This window comes from Lactuca saligna, chromosome 2 (assembly GCF_052625555.1).
Source record: "Lactuca saligna cultivar CGN05327 chromosome 2, ASM5262555v1, whole genome shotgun sequence".
NCBI lineage: Eukaryota > Viridiplantae > Streptophyta > Magnoliopsida > Asterales > Asteraceae > Lactuca > Lactuca saligna.
The window spans coordinates 157,848,630-157,867,570 of NC_136418.1; the positions used below are offsets into that span (position 1 = coordinate 157,848,630).

The window sequence follows — 18,941 nt, forward strand, 5'->3', positions numbered from 1 at the left end:
AAGACCTTTCACATAAGAGACATTCTTGAAAACAATGGAGTTGCACTTGATAGATCCAAATCCCTTTGCATCTCCATTACTATTATCTTCATATGTAACAGTCAAACCATCATTCTTTATGAAATTTTCCAAGAGAGTCTTGAATCCTGTTATATGTCTTGAGTAGTCGTTGTCTAAATACCAAATGTGCTCTTTACCCTGAAACTAAGATATATAGTAAGCCCTGAAACAAAAAAAAATGTACACAATATACGTCAACCCATTTGCAAAGGGTCACTCAAGAAAAGATATTATAACAGTCATTAGGGAGACAGTTCAAGAAGTTTCCCTTTTTGATCCACTTATCATTGCGAGTTATGATGTTGTTAGTGCGCATAGATTTCTTTTCAATAGTGCACTCACTGAATTTGTTAGAGGCATCACCACATCGATAACAAACTTTGATTCCAGAATTATTTCCTTTAACATTAGATTTTGATTTATTGTCAACTATTGAATATAAAGAACTTTGATTTTTTAATTTAAGAGTTCTTGATTTAGTTCTGGAACAAGGAATGTCATCGATAGTATGCTCAGATATTACTTTGTCATGGGGCTCATGATGCATTGAAGAGTCATCAGAATTAGAAGACTTTGATTGATCTTCAGGTTCAAATTTGCTAATTGAGCACTGAGGAAACATGCTAAGAATTTAGTTCATAGAATGAACTTCACCATTACATATAGGAAACTTCAGAAAAATCTTAGTGGAGGGAAGAACATACTCATGATGAGAAGGTTGGTGAGAAGGATCAAGATCATAGAATTTAGAAACACATTTAGTAATGCCATTAGAATAAGTAGAGCAGTGATTATTAATTAAAGTTTGATTTATAATATAAGAAGTCACAAATTTACTCTTAAAATCTTCTTTCAAACAGTCAGCTTTATAAAAGATATGCTTAATCTCAACAACTTTGGGTAAGGAAACATCACCTTCTATATCACCTCTAAGAATTTTCTCACACTGATCTGGAATCTAAACATTAATAATTCTTGTGAGATTAAAGTGAGAAGATGTCTAGTTTTTCAAAATAAGTTGAATGCATTTAACATGATCAACATCCTTTTCTTTTTCAGTATGAAGAAAATTATTGGTCAACGAGATACAAGTGTTTCCCCTTTTTAATATAGAAAGAGTTTTTTTTTTCGAGAAAATAGAGTTTTTCATTGAGTTTATTTAACTCAAGACTAAGAGCAGTTTTTTCTTTGTTTAAGACCAATAAATCAAAATGTAAAAGATCGATTGAGTCATCCTTCTCGATATGTTAAAAAAAAAGAATTTAACAAGATTCTTTACTTGATACGCCGAGGTATCGTTGCATTATGACTTGAGGTCCTTAGCTGCGTGAGGAGGATCAACATCAAGGATCCCAATGTAATCATGTGAAGTGTCAGTGTGAGATTCAACAATCTGAGCCATGAGACACTTACCTTCATCATCTGAGGAGTTTTTTTTTTTCAAAAGCAGATGATAGTGTAGTTAGCATCTCTTAAGCGGTTGAATAGTTTTGAACCAAACGATAGACAACAAAAGGGAGCGAGTTTCCAATAGTAATTATCGCCTTTACATTGAAATTTAGCACCCTTTTCTCTTCCTTATTATATCCAAGAACAAATTTTTCATTCAACTTACTGCCAGATGCATCATCATTGGATGATTGAAGCATAACATTGACATGACCTATGTTGATGATGTCGAGCATATCAAAGTCTATGAACGTGAGAGCTTCCATGGCCTTTGATTTCCATACAGAGAAGTTGTTCTTATCAAACGAAGGGATCTTGTTGCACTTGATTTTGGAGTTAAATAGGTTGACAAGATTACTTGAGTATATCAATAACCTGCTTTGACACCAATTAAAGGTTTGTATAGATCAGATACACTTCAAGTATAAAGACGAAAGTAAAACTTAATCTAAGAAAACAAAGAGCAGAAAGTAATGACACCGAGAGTTCTCCAAATTGCTCTTTCACCAAAAAAAGAGTTTTGTCTTCACCAAGAAGACGGGTTGTCACCTTACAGACCCCGCTAGGGGAACTTCCCCAAGGACCTTGCAAAGGGGCACGACCTCCTTGACCCCCACATTCTCCAAACCTATAGTGTACAAACAATAAGCATTTTAGCTCATATGTCAGTTCCAATTACACAAAATGTTAGGTGACACTAAATTCATCGACAATGTATTTATGTTTTAGGCTATATTTGATATACTAGCTAAAAACTAGTTGATAACTGAAAAACTAGTTCCTAGCTGATAAAAATGATGTTTGGTAAAACTAGGTGATAAGTTCGTTGATAAATATAAATGACATAAAAAGGAATTTAGAAAAAATATGTTTTTTTATGATTGTTTATAATTAGTTAAGTGTATATTTAGAATATTTTTAAAAAAAAAATCTAACGTTAAACTTTTTTTAGCTGACCAAACATAACAACTTAAAAAAGCTCGAAAATTAAAAGAAGTTATCAGCTTATTGTGGCACACAAACATAACTTTAAAGTTTTAATTTAAAGCTAATATCATGAAATGATAACAAACTTTGTTATTTGTTGTATCCATCTCAGTAATTTTATCTAAATCAACTAATTTAAATAAAATATGGACAATTTAAATGATGACAAACACGTTTATAGTTTATCTTAAACTATATAAAAATATTTGTTATCATTTGTATATTATAGGGACACACACACATTTATATATATATATATATATATATATATATATATATATATATATATATATATATATATATATATATATATATATATATAATCCATCAAATTATTGAGTTAAACAAAATATGTGGATGAATAATTTTCATCCCTTGAATAATTTATTTACCTATTGAGTTACTATTTTGATGATGTATGAGTAGAATGGTATGTAGTATAAATACCCATCAAATGTAAAGATAAAATCACACCATCTTGAATACAATCTTGTAAGTGTTCAAGAATCCTCTCAAGGTTTCTTCTTTCTTTCATAATGTTTTAGTTTAGTTTTGTTAATTTTGTTTAGTTACGTCGAATTTGAAACACGTTATCGACACAAAATATCTAATCAAGTGGAAATCACATCTATCATACTCAAGGTATGTATTACTGAATAAAAAAAGGGTATTTATTACTTAATCACATCTAAGGACTGAATTCTTAATCAGAGTTTGGCAATTGCATAGATGACTACTCTTTGTTGATTGTTGGTGATATACTTGACCATAAAAAGTTGACTACTTGTACAAGTGAAAGACTGTTGAGAATGATGTCCAATTCATTAACTGGATGACTCAAATTTCTATCATTTAATTAACTAGGGAATTATCATAGTTTTCTAGTAAGAGCATAATGCTATTAAAATTTAAACAGTCTACATCCCAGGTTACATTCGGGTTTATAGTAAAATCTTAGATACAGACTGAAACAATCAAGGAAATAAAGCCTATTCTAGGTCCTTGTGCTCCTATCTTCTTCACGTACACCGGTTGCTACTTGAACCTGGTAAACATGAAACATATCTATAACTTTACACAACAATGTTTGGTCAGTTATATTCTTTCTATATTCATGTTCTTTTACTCTTTCCATCTTTCATACTCTAATCTTTCTTCTTCTCTTTTATCTATTGATCTACATTATAAACACTTCTTCTCAGGGCATATGTTGTCAACCTTTCTCATCTCATAAAATCTATCTTTTTTCTTTTATCTCTTCTCACGACTTAACATTCTATTATCTTATTCTTATACTCTATCCCCTACTATTCTTCTCTAATAGCACATACTGCTTTTCTCCCCAATCATCTATCTTTTCTATCATTCTTTGCCTCTTCTCAGGCTCGTCTCATACTCTCCACATACTCTATCTCTACCTTTACCTCTACCTGTTCTCTTCTTTTCTCTTAATCTTTCTATCTCCTTCCATACTCTATCTCATGTCATATATCCTCTACTTTTATTTATGCTCTATGCATGCTCTTCTCTTGCTCTTATTTCTTCATCTCGTACTTATCATCTCGATCCCTCTTAGTTCCTTTGGCATTTTCTCTTTTCTCTTGAATCCCTCACAAATTCCTTACTCTTAATTCCTCATGGATTATCTCTAAGTTCTTAAAAGAACTCCATTACCATGTTTCACTCATGGAACCATTTATCTATCTTTTCTAACCATGCACAATCTTTGATTCCCACAGGAATGATCTATTTACATCCCCAAAGGGATCATCTATCTATGCTCCCTAGGGAACCATCACCTCATTCACAGAGGAATCATAATCTTGTCTCTAAAGGAACCTCTATCTCATTTTCGAAGGAATCTTCTTTCTGATAATCTCTGTCTTTTTTATGTGTCTCGTTACATAACGCTAGTCCCACATATATTCTATCTCTTTTTCTCCTGGTGAGATCTTCTTCTACATATCTAGTACTTAACTCATTAAGTGCTTATTCTTTATCTATGTCTATTAACATATATGTGTTCTACGTAATACCATTCATGTGTATACATACATACATACATACACCTATGATACAACTCGGCGAGTAGGATGAAGGACTTGAACATCAGTTTGGAAGGAGAACTCGTCGAGTCGACGCGTAACTCAACGAGTAGAAACAAAATTCAGGACAGTCGTTTGGACATGGACTCGGCGAGTTGGCGAGCCAACTCGGCGAGTCGGGTCAACTGGAAGTTGACACTGACTTTGACTTAGGGCATGATCAGGGGTAAAATGGTCATTACCCAAAGGTCAGTTAGCAGTTTTTGACTAAGTGTTTGGTGGGAATACAGCTGGAGGATTTCCGGAACAGCAGTAGCAGCAGTCAGACTATTCCCACGAAGATCAGCAGCTACTCCGAGGTGAGTTACCTTCCAGTAGTGGTGGGTCTAAGGCCACAATGTCGGCCCACCAGTAGGAGTTGTATGTTAGATGATTGTCGTTTTGATATCATCTAGGTTTGCTACTACCTGATATGTTATGTGGTATGTGATAGTAGTAGAGTTCGGTTGTTAGGACCGAAGGGTAGTCAGACACCCCAGATATGTCTGATATTACGTTTGTGTTATGATATATGTGATGGTAGTTGTAGGGGGTGAAATAGTCCCCGAGGTTCGGTTGTTAGGACCGAAGGGTAGTCAGCACCCCATAATAGCTTAACATGGGTAGGTCAGCACCCCAGAATGGCTTGATACGGGTAAGACGGCACCCCAGAATGGCCGCACGGGTAGTCGGCACCGCAGAATGGCCGTACCGGGTAGTCAGGCACCCCCAGAATAGCCTGGCAGTATGTATGCTATGTATTGTATGGTATGTGGTATGATAGGGGAACTCACTAAGCTTTGTGCTTACAATTTACAGTTTTGGTTTCAGGTACCTCTTCATCAAAGGGGAAGGAGCTGGCTCGGTAGCGGCACATCATGCACACACATTGGGTTCCGCATTTACTAGATTTCCTTGGGATTTATACTCTGATGTTTCGATTGGTTGTATGACTTGACTTTTGAACATGGTTTATGTTGTGATGTAGTTTGGTCAAACAAAGTTTTTATCTATTAACATTAAAGTAATGTTTTAAAAACAAAATTTTTGGACGTGAAAATTGGGTCGTTACAAAAAGTACTTGGGATAGGCATAACATTAAGAAAGTACTTGGATATGCACAACAATACAAGAGTACTTAGGATGGGTACAACAGTACCACAGTACTTTGATAGGCACAACAATACAAAAGTACTTGGTATAGGCATAGTAATATAGAAGTACTTATGATAGGCACAATATTACAAAAGTACTTGGATAAGGCACAATAAAAATGGATTATTATTTCGCACAACTTTCACTAACCTACTATCACAACTATCTCATACATCCCTATCACAACCTCTCACTTGTTATTTCGCAAAACCCTTTACTACCCAATCATATTATTAAGTATGATTAATAAATGGTTAAATAAAGTAACAATCATATTGTACGAGTAATTAAACACAACAAAGATAGCACACATAGCAATTAAGTATTTAGAATACTTGTTTTAATGTGTAAGCAGAAAGTAATTATGCACTCAGATGACTTAGGTGGGTGACTACTTAGGTGGGTGACTGGACAATTTGGCAACGCTCCACCAAACTCATTGGCTTTTCTTATGACGTGACCTAAATACGAATGTCACTAAGTCTTGGTCTAATATTCTCGGTGACAAATGATAGTCTAAATTCCTCACCGACCCCAATGTCTACATCAAGATCTATTAGGTAAGGAACAACCAGGTAGGATCATATCGGGTGTAGGGTTCGTTTGGTATACAAATTATACCGTTTGGAAATCCCACTTTAGACACCTCACTAAATCCAGCCTAAACATCATTCCTATAAGTAAATCAATCATTATAATGACATGGAATTACTGATAAATCTTAATTATAGGTTAATAATAACGAGTATGACTATAATTAAAAGTTACACTTGAATAAAATAAGTATAGCTTAACTTACAGAGTATACTGATGAAAAGTAGGAATTAAGCGGGCAAAAATCTGACTCAAGAGCTCTTAATTACCAGCTATCAGACACCCCAAGGCTTCACCAACTAAAAACTTAAGGTAGAAAGGGCTTAAAATTGAGAGAAATCGAGAGAGAAACGTTTGAAGGGTTTGAGAATGGGCTGAATTCCGACTCCTATTTATAGCTGATTTTGGACTGCACGTCGCACATCTAGTCCCTTGCACACCACGCATTTGGTCGGAAGTGATGACATGTCGATTTTGCATGGTGTCATGTGTCGTATTCTGGGTGGAGTGACAGTGTGCGCGGCGCCCTCTGTCGTTGCGCGCAGGTGCGCATGAAGAATTTATGTTCCCTAGAAAGTTCATATATTCTTCATACGAACTCCGTTTTTGATGGGTTTATAAACACGTGTAGCTATCAATAAGATCAACAACTTTCATTTAGACTTCGTCGGCTAATTTTGAATTTATTTTTAACTTTATATTTTAATAGGCTTATACTGTTAAAGTCCGATAAAAATTCATAACTCTCTTATATGATATCCATTATCGAATGTCTTTATATTGACGGATAGGTGTTGACTAGATCTTCAACTCTTGTTTAGATTGTTTTTCCTAAAAATCGATTGATTTCAATTTCGGTTTCTGAGTTGTATACTATTATGCTGAAATATTAGAAAAATCATAGCTTCCTCTCATGAAGTCAGATTTAGGCGTTCTTTATATGTGCGGAATCCTTGTCACATATACTATAACTTTGCCGAAGATTATTTTAACTTAAATAATCTTCTATCAAAAAGTCATTTTTTAACGATTATAGTAGTCAAATTGACTAGCCCTAATTTGCGGGTGTTTCTTAGGATAATTACCTCCCGGAATCATCAACAAAACAGGGCTTGTATAATGTCTCTCGCTAACTAGGATTTATTATATCACTAATATTCCCCAAATAAAGACCATGTTCGCTAATAATGTGACTTAGCGATCCAATGCACTAAATGGGGTGCAACTCCCACCTGTAACATTGTCCTTGGTTCTCTGCCTTCACTACTCCGACTTTGCATGTACAAGCACGATGCTTTGTCAAGGTTGGTATTTGGTACCTCCACGAGCATACCTACATCCAAACATGATGCTTGATCCGGTGTCTTCGAGTAGCCACAATCACTCTAGTTCTCGTACACCAAGTGCACCAGAACCATGCCTCGAGATGGTCAACTAGAAAACCATCCGACGTCGACTTGGCTTAAACTTTTTCTCCTCCAATGGTATCCTTCCATCGTGATATCCCGTAAGGCATGTGCCTAAGTTAGGTTACTACTCTTTTATCCTCATTATGTGTATTCCCCTTTTATTTTAATAATTTAAATAATTAATTAATCCTCACACATGGGCAAACATACACCTCACTAATACCATTATGTAATCATGCTGGTGAATTATTATTATAGTTCATCCATACATACTACATCTCGAATCACGCATCAAACGAATATCCACATGAATATACATTGCATTAATTAGTAGTATGTAAAGAGATACACCTTTCAAGAAAACAAATTTTAGCATGCATATCCTAGTTTCATTCAAGAGTGACAATACCGAAATATAACATGCATATCATCACAATTTAACCCCACACATAATCCCCACTTCTAGCATGGTCCTAACTCTCTTAATTTGCACTAAATGATTAATTTAAGAATTCTAGCATAAAAAGGGTTCCTAAATTCTGTCATGTCCAGGTTGTAATTAACTCTTGAAATTCAGTTTATAATATCACATAACATTAATTAAGCAAGAACACAAGTATATGTTCATGTTATCTTTCCAAACAAGTACTTAAACCACCATAAGAAATGATTCATCTCAAATCCAAGTTATGGGAAGCAATGAATTGAGGAAGATACTATCCAAAAGGTCAGTAAGTACCCTAAAAGGTTGCACAAAATCCCGATTGGAAACAAGCAATCAACACAGAATACAAAGTCTAATTTTCACAGCTCGACCCTATTTAGTGTTTTGAGAGTAAAATACAATCTACAGCTCCCAAAAGAGAGTTATTAGACTTTCTGGAAACTAGACTCGATTTCCTACAATTTCATATCATTGGGTAAACCCTTAAATTTGGACCATAACAAGCTCTATAGCCCTCGCAAAATAGATCAACAATTATGTCTAGATTTTAGCTTTTACAAATATCACCAAATACTTCAAGGATTAAGACAAGGACTAGAAAAATAGAGATGGATGGTAAGAAATTCATTTATATGGATGGAAATGTGATGAATTTCCAGGAGAAATAAAGAGGAAGGAAGACTTGATCTTTAATAGAAGAATCCTCACTCGAAAAGCACCAAAAACACTACACCACCTTCTTGGATCTTCACCAAAATATCAAGAATGGAAACCCCACTTATAAAATAACTTCAAAGAAATTAGAGGCTAAAAATTAGGTTTTGGTGCCGGCAAAATGAAGTGATTCCCAGATTTTAGGGTTTAGCCTCTTTAAATACTTGATAATTTTCATTCTAGGCCCCTAAAGTGTGAGAAAATGATGCCCTGGCCCATATATATATATATATATATATATATATATATATATATATATATATATATATATGATCAAGTATCATTTCCATGCACATTTGGCCCCTAAAAGTTAACTTTAACCAACCAAAGAGGTAACTTAACAAGGAAACATAATGAAAACTAATCTTGGTAACATAATGGAAAGTTCGAGTGGTTACATTTTCTCTTGGTCTTCCAGGCCAACCAAAATTTAATGAAAACCAGAAAAACCATTGAGACAAAAATAATGGGACTTCCCGACTAATCTTTCAAGAATTTAATTGATGAATGCCAAGGGGACATGGTCTTTTCTTGTGGAAGTATTCAACTTCCTATAGTCAATGCAAACTTTTCACCTATTTGCACACGGTTAAGTACCAATTTTTCCTCAGAGTTTTTAAAAACTATAAATCCATCATTTTTTGGGAAAACTTGCATGGAACTTACCCATTTACTATTAGAAATGGGATAGATTACACCTGTGTTCAAGAGTTTCATGGTCTCCTTCTTCAACATCTCCATCGTGGTCAGGTTGAGTCTCCTTTAAGCTTTATGGGTTGGCTTAAAATCCTCTTCCATAAATATCTTATGGATGCATAATGATAGAATCAACCCCTTTATGCCTGCAATGGTCCAACCGATGGCTTCCTTGTACTTTTTCAAAGTACCAACCAACTATTTTCTTCTTCTTTTGATAGCTTAGTTAATATTATCACCAATAATGTCTTTTCATCTCCAATGTAAGCATACTTGTGATTTTTGGGAAAGATTCTTCAATTTAAGTATCGGTGGTTGTAGTACGAAAGGAAAGAGTTTTGGGTAGGAATTTGTGAGCTTCATGTGGGGCGGTTCAACTCTTATAGCTTGCCTTTTTTCCAAAGAGTTAATCATTTCAATCAGCTCATCCTCTAAAGTGTACTTCTCAACCAATTTTTTTGATCCATGTCTCATCAATATGTTTGCTCAAGATGGTGGTTAGCACATCTTGGCTAGATAACTCAAAATAATCATTAGTACATGGGTTGATAACATCTACGAAATTTAAATAATGAATATCATTAGGATAATGCATAGCTTCAAAGATGTTAAAGTCGAGCACCTCACCGTCGAATTCCATAGACAAAGTACCATTAGCAACATTTATCTTTTTATTTGTGGTACTCATGAAGGGTCTCCATAAAATGATGGAACTTGAGTGTGGGGTGTTTTCATCACCCATATCCAGGACATAGAAATCCAATATGAAATACAAGTTCATTAACTTTCATTAAAACGTCCTCTAATACACCTTGTGGGTGTACTATAGACTAGACAACAAGTTGTATTATGACTCTGATTTTGGTTAAAGGTCCAATTCCCTTGTTTTGTAACTCAATTAAGGCAAGACATTAATTGATCCCCCAAGATCTAACATAATATGTGGTACAAAAAGATTACCCATTTTACAAGGAACCATGAATAAACCCGGGTCCTTGCATTTCTTGGGCAACCGTTTTTGTAACACAGCTGGCACATTTTCCCCTACTTTTACTATTTCATTCCCTTTAAGTTTTTTAGATGTGCAAAGTTCCATAAGGAACTTATTATATCTCGGAATTTGTGTAATAGCATCTAAAAGATGGATGTTTATTTCAACCTTTCGAAACCTTGTCATGATTTTATCATCTTCCCGCTCTATTTTTGTGATTGCTAGTCTCGAAGGAAATGGGGTTGGAGTGACTTTCACCTTAGTATCAATTGGATTCTTTTGATTTGAAATGTCTTTCTTTTCATCCTCCTTTATAACTTTCTCTACTTCAATATCCTATTCTTGCTCCTCTTCAATCGACATTAGTGGGCCATCATAGCTTTTTCAATCTCTGAAGGTAATAGAATATGCATTGTGATTTGGGTTCTTCTTGGTTTGTGATGGTAACTTCCTTGCAATTCCATTCTATTTATGGATTGATCAAGTTGTGCCATTTGTTGCTCCAAGATTATTATGCTAGCCTTAGTTTCTTGTTGGAAGCTTTGAGTGCTAGTATTAAGGCTTTTCACAATTTCCTCTAAGGACATGCTTGATTAACATGTTTGTTGAGGAGATGGATGGTATGGTTGCCTTGGTGGATAGTTTTGTGGTGGAAATGGTGACCTTTGTTGATTTTAGGGCGGTAGTCTTTGTTGGAATCCAATGTTTTGGTTATTATTCCACCTTTGATTGCCTTGGGGCTGATCATAATTCCTTTGATTGGGCCTGGAATAGCCTTGCAAATCTTTTGCTTCTTCATAATCTTCTTCTTAAATTTGAGGTAACATGTCGATTGGATGCCTGGTTTGAGTACAAATTTCATAAGGACGAGATGCGGGTTGCACACCCTTGTCTTTGGTGAGCATCATGACCACCTTCGTTAATTCATAAATTTGAGCTTCTATATGGGGAGTATTTACCTCTTTAACACCCCCAGGGTGCATCCACATACCAATCCTTATCTTGATTCGAATTTTTAGAATCTTCCGTCATATTTTTTATGAGATTATGGATTTTAGTCGGGATTTTATTGAACAAAGACCCTCCACTTTCACTTGAGGCATTAACGAGTTGGTGTTTTGTGATCCCATGCTTCGGACAGTGAAATGTTAACTTCTTGAATTTTTCCCAATATGCATGAAAGGATTCTTTATTATGTTGTTTGATTCCAATAATTTTTCTCCATAGCCCGGAAGCTTTTCATCTCCATAAAGTATTTGTCTAAGAACATACGTGCTAGCTCAACCCTTGTGGTGATCGTACCCGGTGGAGGTCATACAACCAATCTTTGGCTCCATCTTGGACTGCAAAAGGGAATACCCTAAGCTTGATTTGATCCTCAGTGATATTATGTGGGATTCGTACCAGAGCAAACCACATGGAATTCTTTGAGAAACTTGTGAGGATCCTTATTTTCTACCCCTCAAAATGTTGGGAGTAAATGCATTAGACCAAACTTTAGTTCAAAGTTAGTCATATTTGGATAAAGGATGCATAAAGGTTGTTGGGTAACTGCTTGTTGAGCGCATTGGCGAAGGGTTCTTTTGGGTGGTGAAGTTGTTGGAAGATTTTTGTTGTTGTTTCCTAACTTATTAAGAGTTTGGATTGAGGCTTCTATAGATGTAAATTCTGGAGTACTATGAGTAAGGAAGGTGGAGCTGTATCTCTAGGTGAGGAGGGTTGAGATGAGAATGAAAGGGTTTATGTTTCTCTTTCTAATACACTAGATAGGGGCACATCCTCGTAAATGTTAATGGTCGGAGGGGTAAATGAAGAAGTCCTAAAATCCGGTTGCCTTTTCCAAAGCTTTGATTGATTCCATAACCTCTTTGTAGTCTTTTCTATCTCAGTTTCGTTTTGGAAAAGATGTACATATACGAAACGATCTATGTATAAACAATTATTAACACCGTGTCTCAGGAAATGGTGTCAATTTGCTAGGATGTCAAACACAACAAATAATAAGGGTGCAATAGACTCGAAAGACACTACTATATTGCACTAAAAAGAAGTATAACGCAAGAATGGTCGATCCTCAGAGACATGTGACAAAAGTCTATACAACTTTGTGTGAGGTACTTTGGTTACAAAAAAGGGAGTTGTATGCAAAATGTTGAATAACGCAAATAACAATCTACTTTGAAAAATGTAGAAAATGAAATAGATTTGCAGACAGTGAGTTAAATGGTTCCAATTATAGTTCTCAGTTTTGTCATTTAACTTGATTGTGCATCGATGCAATTCATGATTACTATTCTATGATGGTACTGAAAGATACTAACATGCTCTAATGCCTCTTGGTTGCCAAATGGTCTAATCAAAACACGCTCTTTGACTAGACCTAACTTTACTAATTCAGCCTAAACACGCTCTTAGATTGTATTGAAAAAGCGCATTAAGTTTTGTATAAGCTTCCTAACAATGTTCATTTCTTCTCATATGCTCAGAAATGGTGAAAACATGTGATATATCTTCTACAATAAGAAATCCTATTGCTTGTTACCTCACATTAAGTTTATAGAACGATTAGGTGCCCTAAAAGTTAGTTAACTACATAAGAACTCAATTCATATAAGTGGTCAATCAAACATACATCAAATTCAAGGATTCTAGTTAAAATAAGAACATGGTCACTAAAATAAAATCATAAACAAAACAAGAAACCATATGTATCAAATCAAACGATCAACATGTTCTGAATAAGAACTAAAACTAGGGTTTTTAGCCACACATGGCTAAAAACAAATCAAACAAAAAGATGAAATTAGAAATGTTTAATGTTTACAAATTGAAATTGCTAGTGTTTGCAATGATTAGAAGTCTTCAAATCCTTGCAAAAATCATCAAAAATCACCCCCAAGAAGTTCCAAAATCCGTCCCTATAAGAACCTAGAATTTTGAGATATTTGATTTTTAGTCAAATATTGACCAAAATGGCAAAATGGTCATTTAGGAGAATTTACTAAGTTTATGAAGTTGTAACTACATGAAAATGGACAAGATAAGTTAAGTCATTTGGATGATATTAGATAAGAGAGTTCAAGAAAAGAAATGCATGAGAATATATATTTAGGTTAAAAGGGTAAATAGGAAATTTTGTGTTTTTTTGTGACAACTTTGTGACTTAATAATTAAAACCCGTATTAAGTCGGTGAGAAATAACTTAACAGTGCTATAAAATATATACCCTTATGCGCATGGATATAAAACCATAGTAACACTTATAGAACGAAAAGGTTATGAAAGACTAGAGGGAAAATGATTTAAAAAGGTAACGAAGTTTAAAAAATGTAAAAAAAAGACCATTGTTTTATTTTTAGTAGACAAAATATCATTTTACCGGTTATTGTAGGTTACCCAATTTCCAAATGTTCAAAAAATATCATTGTTGTTTTTTTAGTACAAAAAATATCATTAATGTTACTTTTTGTACATAGAATACCAATGAAGTACACATGTGCTCAACTAAAACATTGTGGTAATCAGGTACTTCAGGTAAACGGAAAAATAACTTAAAAGTGTAATGAAGTTTCCAAAATGTTTAAAAAAATACCACACTTTTTGTTAACTGTGTTGTTATCAGATTATGTAGAACACAATCACTGGAGATCATCAATCGTCATATCAGTTCACAACAATAATGCAAATCTATTTCATTTCTTCACTCAATCGTTCTTGTGATAACAAGAGAAATAAATGGGTAATAACATTAGTTAAACATTCTTGCTTCCCGGTCACATTATATGCCTCAAACCTAAAACATATATACGTTACATAGATGCACATATTATACATCAAAGTTAGTCGTTCGTTAATGTTGCGGTATAAGAGAGATACAAAGCAGAAATAAGTGTGACGTTATGTCATGAGAATTCCTAAAGATGGATTTAGATACAAACTGATCGAGTGATGGAATGAAAGAGGGTACACAACTGGTGTTGAACTAATACGATGGTAACAAATATCTGATGACTGTGTTCTATATAATCCGGAAACAACGAAGTTAACAAAAAGTGCTCTGAAAAAACAACAATAGTTTTTTTTGAATATTTTGGAAATTTCAATGGTATTTTTTATACTAAAAAAATAATGGTATTTTTGAAACTTTGTTACCTTTTTAAAACATTTTTCCGTTAACTGCAGTAACCGGTTACTCACAAGGTTTTATTTGAACACATGTGTACTTCGTTGGTATTTTGTGTATAAAAAATATACTTTAATGATATTTTGTATACTAAAAAAGAGATCATGATCTTTTTTGTATATTTTTGAAACTTCTATCACCTTTTTAAATCATTTTCCCAATATTAGAAGTTGGAAGAAAAGTTGTCTCGTGCAACAAATCAACAATAAAGTTTAATCAATTAATAAATAGACTACGTGATCGGGTTTTAAGTTTAATCAGCTAATAAATAACGACTAAAAGACATAAATATTTAACTGTAATAGATAAACCCAGTTAAATAACTTCATTAACCTTGAACAAAAATAGTTCCGCTACTTCAAACAAGTTGTTTTCATAAGTTTGATGAAATTATAACTATATGATTCCAAAAGTTTCCCCCCACGACAAGTCACATGATGATCCAAATTCTGTACACAGTGTGTGAATTCTTATCTTAACTGCAACTCGACTCAAACACCCTAACCAGGATCAAAAAATTGGCTGCCGGAATGGTGCTAATAGTATTCCACCGCCGTGTCGGAGCAACTATCATCTGACACAACCTCACGTCTAGTAAATGGTGGCGGGACAAACGGCGGTGTTGTACATCTCAACAGAGCCCAATTCACACCTTGAAAAAACGCATGCTGTTTAATGGCCGATGCACCCATCGTCGACCCCAATCGCCACGCCGGATCCTTCACCAACAACTGAGATATCAGATCCTTCGCCATTGCCGGAATCACAGGCTCTTTCGGAAACTCCAGAGCTCGAGCTACGATATTCGCTAAAGTAAGCTCGTTATCCATCCCCCTAAAAGGCGTAACACCGTAGAAAAGTTCGAACATAAAAATCCCTAACGTCCACCAATCCACCGCGCTACCATGTCCCTCACCGGAGACAATCTCCGGAGCTAAATACTCATGTGTCCCGACAAAAGACATCGACCTGACGTCCAACGGCTCCGCCACGAACTGCACACCTCTTTGATTCCCGAGCTTCGTTTTCCGTTTCCGTCTAGGGTTGAAGCAGGAGACGGAAGGGACTATACAGTTTGGAAGGATGCATGAAGACGAAGTAACTTTGGGTGGATCGAAGGCGTAATGATCAGCTGACGACGGCGGATTTGGGCGGTTGTGATCGGAGAAGACCTGTGCTGGGGTGGAAGTAGAGCCGTCGCATTTCAAAGAGAGATCGAAATCAGTGAGCATGATGTGACCATCAGATCGGACCAGAACATTTTCGGGTTTCAGATCCCGGTAAACGATGTCTAACATGTGTAGATACTCGAGCGCCACCACCACCTCCGATGCGTAAAACCTGGAGATTCATTCATTATATTATAATACTAACAATTTCCTTAAATCGCACGATAGCCATTAAAGACTTCGATTAACAAAAAAACTGGAAGCAATTCCGGGTCAAACTTACCCGACCGGAAAATCCGGGAACCTTAGCTTTTATACATATAATCAATCAGATGCCATTTTTAAATGCTGATCCAATTAGATGGAAATTTTTAATGCGAGAAATTGTAGACAACGAACGATAATTTATGATGATATATATGTATTTGAATTTGAATGAGCCCCTACTGGGCTCTATTTAACTTCTATATGACAGTTCATAAATGGCATTTATGTAAATTTGGTAAAGGCTGGACCTATTTCTTAAACGTTTAGATCAAGTGGTGCAATTATGACCCACGTGGCAATAAACAAGTCGGAAAAAGTTTTGACTTTTCTAATATGCACATTGCACACGGACTCACGTGGACTCGAGCATGTGTAATCGCTACCAATGATACTGTTAAATATTTACTTTCTTCACAACTCAATGGGTTTAAGTTAATTGAATGATCAAGTGCGGGTTAGTCCACGACATAACATATGCTCCAGCAGGGGTCCATATGTGGTCCCAGAGCACATGAGACGTTATTGGCCGTGGATTTTAAATAAAATAGCCGGAGAAATATTGATTGATAGCTAGCGTTAGGCATGCGATACATGGGATCATTTTATGAAACAGATTTAGAGCTCATGCAATTTGGAAGGGAGAGTGGTGAAATGCGCACCTGACAGCGGATTCAGGGAAGCGTTTACAGGGCTGACGTTGCCGGAGAACGTGGAGGTCTCCGCCGGGGCAGAATTCCGTCAACAGACACGACCATTTCGGTGACTCCAACGACGCGTATAGCGTCGGTAGAAATGGATGGTCTAACATCTCTAGAATTTCCTTTTCGGTTTTCGCACGACCTTCCTTGTTCCGGCTTGCTAGCTCTCTCTTATCCATCACCTTCGCGGCAAAAACAGCAGGAGAGGAGGAGGAAGATGATGAAGAAGAACGTTTAATCTCAGAGAGGTAGACGGAACCGATGTCTCCGGCGCCGATACGGTTTATGAATCGAAGGTCAGTGAGGGATAGATTACCACCGGATTCAGATCCTGCGAGCCGGATTGCGTCTAAGCAGGGGTTACCAGAAGGAGCTGTGGATTTGAAAGTGGTGGAGAGGTTATGGCGAGCGGAGTAGGTAGCTGTCGTCCAAGTGGTTTCGGAGCCGGAGCTGGTGCTACGGTTGATGTCGGTGGCTGTAGTGGTGGTTGTGGAGTTGAAACTAATGCTCTGGAGGTCATCTGCGAGGTCATCCATCCATGGTGGTTCCATTGTTGGAGAGAAAATGGAGAGAGGAGGAGAGAGGGAGATGAAGAGGTGAGAGAAGAAATTTGTTGTTTTTGAAGAGGGTGAGGTGCCGAGGTGGGGGTTCATGTAGTTCGACGTTCGGGTCGGGTCCACATGCCATTGGTTACTAAATGGGCAGGGGCCCATATTCCTACATTCCAGTTCGATAAGATTGCTTACCAATATTTTGCAATTATTTGGAATAACGATATTTCTATCAAAAATAAATTTACAATCAAATATCTTAAATATATATTTTTGATAAAATAGTTATGAAAAACTTAGATAGGATAACTAATTAGAAAATAAAAAATTAGACCACAATTAATGCAAAACAAAAAGAAAAAAAAAAAAAAAAAGTTATGAAACTATAAAATTTGGAGGATCAATAAATATTTGTATCAATAAAGTTTAAAACAATGATGAAATTTTGTTTTACAATTAGATAATTTCTTTTGGGAAGCATGTGATGAAAATTTGTTATTTACCTGTTTAGATTGTTTTATGATTAATATATGATTTGATAGTATTGTTCTTTTATGGATGTCGCTGGCTATTGAAATGTTAAATCAAATCTTGGTTTCTTTTTAACTCTTTATGGGTGCTGTCAAATAAATTTGCATGACTGTGAAGGTTTCACGCTTTTATATATATATATATATATATATATTATTTTGAACTTCAAATATTATGGACTTATACTAAAAAATACGATATTAATGAGTAATGACATAAACCTGAGTTCATTAAGGGTGTTTTTTTTTTTCAACAAATAAATTTGTTTTTTTTAGTTCTGCATGAAGTTCTTACTTTATATGAAGAACTTCCGGTCCTAACCCTTGAACAAAGTTTCATCTAACTGAACAAAGAAAGTTGAAGACTTTTTCTTTTTTATAGTTATTATTTTGATTTCTTTTTATTAAGTTTCGTATGATTTTTTTTTTAATTTAAAAACTTAAAGACCTTTAATCATTCATACAAAAGCAACAAATATATACCTTAAAGTATTTTATATAACTCAGATTTAATGTTATAGATGAGTAATAAACTATTTTTATTCGGAAAATACAATTATATATATATATATATATATATATATATATATATATATATATATATATATATATATATATATATATATATATATATATATATAAGGTAAACAGCTATAGCTTTTTGTTCATAAAGTATTATTATTTTAATACTATGCTGTGAGGAAAAAAAAAACAAATAATTTGGTCACTAATATACGGTATTTTCTTTCTAAATCAATACTATTTTATAAAAAATAAATAAATAGTTCGTTGTGTATTTACAACATTAACAATTTTATAAAACGTCTGAATTATTTAGGACTAGGCAAAAACATGTGTGTTGTGTTGAAATAAAACTATGTTGATTAAAATTATGAAAATATATTATGTTGATTATAATTAAATAATTATATTATTGATAAATATATGGTATTAGAAAT

At 34.8% G+C, this 18,941-nt stretch overlaps 1 protein-coding gene across 1 annotated transcript; it reads right to left on the reverse strand.

The window, feature by feature from the left end:
* Positions 1 to 15,058: 15,058 nt before the first annotated feature.
* Positions 15,059 to 17,529, reverse strand: LOC145032350 (protein kinase G11A-like). The gene is made up of 2 exons (XM_078981128.1): positions 16,863 to 17,529; positions 15,059 to 16,108 (listed from the first exon to the last, which is right to left on the reverse strand). The coding sequence occupies exons 1-2, from the start codon at positions 17,450 to 17,452 to the stop codon at positions 15,304 to 15,306; spliced, it is 1,395 nt and encodes a 464-aa protein (XP_078837254.1). The 5' UTR covers positions 17,453 to 17,529; the 3' UTR covers positions 15,059 to 15,303.
* Positions 17,530 to 18,941: the final 1,412 nt, after the last annotated feature.